The following is a 5,978-nucleotide window of genomic DNA, read 5'->3' as shown; positions in this document are numbered from 1 at the left end:
GGAAATGAATGAATATTACAAAATTATATTTTAAGCATAATCTCAACCTCAAAATGACTTAATTGACTTAGATGCTCTTGTCCTCTTGCCCTCTTGAACTTCGGCAACCGGAGGCGTATTTTCTTGGTGAGCCTAGTAGGATCATGAAATGCGTAAATATGTGGCCACGGAGTGCCCATCACGTTGGGCTTGTGCGACGCAGGTCTGGGGTGTCAGAAGGGGGAATGCGCCCCCTTGATTAGAAAAATAAAGACCCAATACGCAAATGTAGGGGTTTCTCTACTGGAAGTCGATTTGTACATATTCCTTCACACAAGGTAATAGACACATTGCATAACAATAGATACAGTTCAGAGGTTAATCCATCTCCTTTGTTATGCAATACGCATAATGTATTGTGGGAAAGAATTTCGGTACAAATCGACATCCGGTAGAGAAACCCTAAATGCGCCATTTTTACATATGGTTTACGGGTTTTAACACCACGAAAGTATCATCGACATAACGAAGCCAAATTTTCGGTGGGCAAGGGCCGGATTTTAAAGCTTCCATCTCAAAACGTTCCATGAACAGGTTCGCAACCAAGAGCGAGCAAGCTGAACCCATTGCTGCGCCATGACATTGCTTGTAAAATTGATCCTCGAACAAGTTGTGGAGAGGCAGAATTCAAGCAGTGTGAGAACTTGAGAAATGTTCAAATAGGTCCGCCTTTTCCATGTGTCGTCCTCCTCGAGTGCGCGTTTGATGGCAACTATAGCGCTATCAATCGGGATGCTGGTAAACAGAGCCGAAACATCGTAGGAAACCAGCGACTTATCCTCATCAACATGCAAATTCTTGACAAGATCAACAAAATCTTGAGTGTTCTGAACGTGGTGTTCTGACTTGCAAGTGGTGAAATAATGTCTGCTACAAACCGAGCAATGTCATGGGTCACTGAGCCGATGCTAGACACAATAGGTCTAAGCGGGTTATCCTTTTTATGGATTTTAGGGCGTACAACTTGGGTCCGGGATCTTCTAAAAATTTACGACTGTCTTCTAGAAACACCAAAATCATCCAAGTGTGAAGAAAACAGTCAGCCAGTCATTACTGTCTGAGGATGGTAACAGTTAGTTACCAAAAATATTAGCAGGTAAGTATTTATTTATTTGCCCTTAGTTTCCGTTGAAAGTTTTTAAATTTTCTTGGGAACTTTTAACTATAGAACGTATAAGCCTACATAGTAGCTATTTGTTTAATATTTAAGAGATTGTCAAGATGTAATATCGCGAATGTAAAGAAGATAAGAATAGAATCAAGGAAATCCCTGCTCCATAAATATATCTTTCATTTTACAATTGAACATTCATGTTTATTTATTAAATAAACATGAATGTTCAATTGTAAAATGAAAGATATACGTAAATGTTTGGACAAAAGAAAAAACAAATGTTTTAAGCTATACAAGACCAGGCACAGTGTCAACACCCTGTATTATAAATATTTGTCCATACAGCTCTATACTCCGTTGAAATCAATATTCTATTATTGACACCGATAAAGAAAGTTTACATATGCATTGTGTTATAGGACTTGCACCTGGAACTTAACTGAATGGGCTAAACGTGTTCCTTTATACCTATAAAGTATAATTGTAATTCTCAAAATTAAATATATCACAATTTTTACTTTGGATTTCAAAATCTTTACTTATAAAATGCAGTAAAAGATACCCACAGCAAGCTGCAAGGCCCCGCTAATTAGTGTATTGCTTTTCGAGTTAGTGTACTGGAAACAAAACCCTGGTTTTACCTGAAAACAAATCGATTTTTCTTGTAATAGAAACATCATATGGGGTACTAGAGCATGCACAAATCGTAATAATGTGTAGAATATAGAAACTCTGTAGTATCTCATATGATAGTCATGGTATGCTTAGCCTGAGTCGCTCGGCCTATCTCGAACAAAATCGCCATGCGTAGCTGTTGAAAAACGAGAGGATTCGCTGTACTATCACGGCAATTTTTGACACGAAGATATAGGGATGATGACGATGTGCCAGGGATATGTCGCCTTTTCCATTATTTGATCGATAACCTCATTTCTTTCTTAAAATATTCTTCACCAGAAAAAAATGAAGTAAATGAAAAATGGTTCCGTAGAGAAGAACAGAAAAAACACTAAATAAAGATAGAAATAGAAAAAGAGAGAAAGAAAAGAAATAGCAGGCACTAGAAATAAGCATGTAAGAACGATAAAAAGTAAGTGAAAAAAGAAGAGTAAAGAAATTCTAAATTTCCAATGAAAGACAAAGAATGGAAAAAGAAACAAGTATGAGGAAAGGAAAAGAAATGAAAATGGTATTGTTATGCTATGGCATTAATGCATTATAAAATTCACCTGATCTATGCCTTTATTTCTTAGTCCAGGAAAAATATTCTTGTGTTCAAAATGTTGTATGCATATTATGTTTTTCTTTTGATTTCAATCCAAACAATGAATAGATGATATTATATTTATGACGTCTAAGTTAATGATTAACTGATAAGCGTATATCTATTTACCATCAAGGTCAGCAAACATACCAATCGTAATATGTATATATAAGTTAGAGGTCAAATAGCCTAAGTCCACAAATACAGAAGTGGTTGCATGAACTTCAAGTTATTGATATTATGTCTGGGTGGCTACGTGCTGCAAAAAAGACAAGTAAACTCCATAGAAAAAGCTGCTAAATGCTCCGTCCGGCTTCATAATTATAATGTGAGATCGTTGTGCTTGAATACAAAAATGGGAAAGAAGAAAGAGAGGAAACGATCTGACTCTAACGGATCAAATGCTTCCCATATGGAAAGGAAATACGGAATTCCAAAATCGCACGATCCCAACTTCAAAGGACCAATACGAAACAGAAGTTGTACAGATGTCCCTTGTTGTATTCTCTTCGCTACTTTCCTTACTGGTGTTGTTCTTATCGCGTGTTTTGCATTCACAAGAGGCAACCCGCACACCATCATCTATCCTTCTGACTACAAAGGCAATATATGCAATATGAGTCAAGAAGTTAAGAACAAACCGTACTCTTTATATTTCGACTATCTTGACTGTCTTTCGTTGTCGGTTGTTCTCACTTTGAGTTGCCCAACACCACAGGTTTGCTTGAAGACTTGTCCGCAGGAAACGTTCACGATATACACCAGGTATCCTTTGCAAGTGTATCAAAGACCTCCAGTTGGAGGAGTCAATTGGGAGGACTTTATATGCCTTTATGGAGTAGACCCCGAGTATGAAGTTAATGTCAAAGGTAGAAAGATTGTAGATCTTCTGATGCACAAGGAATGTGCTGCCTATTATGTCAGTAGTATACCCATAGGAGGAAGATGTATGCCAACGTTTTTGACATTTGCTGAATCTGGTTTAAATGGCACATCACCTAATGGAAGAAATATCACTGAAGAAAATATCAGCGCTTTGGGGAAGATCTTACAGATTTTTATGGAGTCTGAGCAGGTAAGAAGAAAATAACAATAGAGGTTATCCACTTCACTCATGTGTGACTTCTAACAAAAGGCGCTGGTTCCCGCAGTATTCCTCATTCAAACTAATTCAACGCACGACCTCGGAGTTACATGCATGACTTTTGCGGGTTAGTTTGAAACAGTCATGGTTGCACATGCAGATACTTCTTTTGAAAGTCCTAAACATGGTATAGCAGTCGTTGATAGGATATGCAGCTTATAGGACACGGATACCCTCTATATGTAGCTTGTCTACATGAATCGGTGCAAACTTAACTATTTTCCGATGATTTTACTTTGTGCAAACTTGCTAATATACCATAAAAGTGGTAATTACATGTAAAGCATAGAATAAATCACAATTATATAAAAACAGGAGGAGTATCAGATTGGCAATAATTTGTAAAGGAAAACGCATCTTTAATATCATTTACCGCGATGGTTGATGCCTCTCTCTGATGAGCTCCTCCTCCTTTTATTGTTTCATCTTTACTATTCATCATATTCAACAACTTCTTTGTTTTGTGTACAGATCGCCAACCTGGTGGACGATTTCCACAAGACTTGGCCTTACCTTGTAATCGGTATGGTTATTGCAATGCTTGGATCATTCTTCCTTCTTATGCTCCTACAATGGATCGCATCTGTCATTGTTTGGGGAACCATTGCGGCACTCATCGGCATATTTACATGGGGTATTTACTATACCTTCGACAAGTGGAGATGCTATGATATACCAAGGGAAGAGTGTGTACCTTCAGAGGTTCAAAGTATGGAGTTCAATTTGCTCAATGTGGATAGCTATCTGCGGATTTCCAACGTGTGGTTAGGATTCTTCATCACTCTTTGTGTTTTAGCAGCAATAGTTTTACTATTAGTTTTCATCTTATTCACAAGAATCCGAATAGCTACAGCACTTATTGAAGAAGCTAGCCAAGCCTTGGGTATGATGCTGTCTACACTATTTTGGCCAATTATTCCATTTACGTTACAGCTTGCGTTTATTTCCTTTTGGGCGTTCGTTGCTGTATATCTTGCTTCAAGTGGACAGACAAAGTACATTGTAGTCAACGCGCCGGATGATTCCGATTTTGAGAATGGAACATTTTGTGATATTATGCAATGGAATTCAAACAGTAACTTTCCTGCTTTGTGTGAATTCGAAACCTTTGGACTTCCAGAATATACTATTTACCTGCAACTTTACATGGTGGTGGCACTTTATTGGGTCACTAACTTCATCATAGCTCTTGGAGAGATGACACTTGCTGGTGCATATGCTTCTTATTACTGGGCCCGAGAGAAGCCTAAAGATATTCCTATGCTACCAGTTATAGCTTCCCTATGGAGATCTGTAGCATTCCACTTGGGATCCCTGGCATTTGGATCGTTTATCATCGCCGTCATACAGATTATCCGTACACTCCTTGAATACGTTGAGGAAAAGGTCCAAGCCAAAAGCAACCCAATCACACGCTTCATCTTTTGCTGTTGTAAATGCTTCTTTTGGTGTCTAGAAAAGTTCATGCGATTCATAAATAGAAACGCCTATATCGAGATTGCAGTATATGGATATAATTTCTGCTCAGCTGCGAAAAATGCATTCTTCCTGCTAATGCGAAATATTCTTCGCGTTGCCGTTCTCAACAGCATTACAAGTTTTATATTATTTATCTTCAAGTTGACGATAAGTCTTGGGATGTCTATAGGAGCATTTTATTTCTTTTCGTGGTCATCATCGTCAGAAAATCAATTCTTTGGTCTAGCAGATGTTCACTATCTCTGGGTACCGATTTTAGTGGTAGGCCTATCATCATATGTAATTGCTGCGGCATTTTTTGGAGTATATGATATGGGTGTGGACACCCTTTTTCTTTGTTTTCTTGAAGATCTTGAAAGACATGACGGGTCAGAAGAGAAACCATATTTCATGGCTAAAAGTCTTAGAAATATCTTACATAAGAAAAACAAACCACACAAAAATGAAGAACAGAAAAAGAGTAAAAAGAAGAAAGGCAAAAATAAAAGTGGGGAAGACGCGGCTTGGGTTTAATAAACATACTTAATAGTTTCTAAGTAACAAATGATTTATTAAGGGGGCAGGCCGGAAGGATTACACTAACTGTGAAATATAATGTTTTGGATTGCATCATTAAAAGTAATGACGATATAGTACGTACAAGTGTGTATTTTAAGAGAGGAAATGATGCAAGGAATCAATCAAGCACAACGAAAACAACATGTTTATATTCTCAAGCCACAAAACTAGTTACAACTTTTTCAAATTTTAGAATTTGCTCTTTGTTTTAAAAATATTGGTAAAAAGGGATCAAAATTTGCCCTTTTTCAATTTTGATCAAAATTTTTAATATTCTAAGGTATAAAAATAGTATAAGGTATTAATTCAAAATTTTTGAGAAAGTTGATGATTTAAAAACATAAACATAAGGTAAGTTGTTGTGGTGGACAACAAAATTA

At 37.1% G+C, this 5,978-nt stretch overlaps 1 protein-coding gene across 1 annotated transcript; it reads left to right on the top strand.

Moving 5' to 3' along the window:
* Positions 1–2,772: 2,772 nt before the first annotated feature.
* On the top strand, positions 2,773–5,553 carry LOC140154399 (choline transporter-like protein 4). The gene is made up of 2 exons (XM_072176967.1): positions 2,773–3,492; positions 4,033–5,553. Exons 1-2 carry the CDS (start codon positions 2,773–2,775, stop codon positions 5,551–5,553), a joined length of 2,241 nt encoding a protein of 746 aa, XP_072033068.1.
* Positions 5,554–5,978: the final 425 nt, after the last annotated feature.

The sequence above is a fragment of the Amphiura filiformis genome, chromosome 6, assembly GCF_039555335.1.
Source record: "Amphiura filiformis chromosome 6, Afil_fr2py, whole genome shotgun sequence".
Classification (NCBI taxonomy): Eukaryota; Metazoa; Echinodermata; class Ophiuroidea; order Amphilepidida; family Amphiuridae; genus Amphiura; species Amphiura filiformis.
Note: the sequence above shows the minus strand (reverse complement) of the source record. Positions and strands in the feature narration are given on the sequence as shown.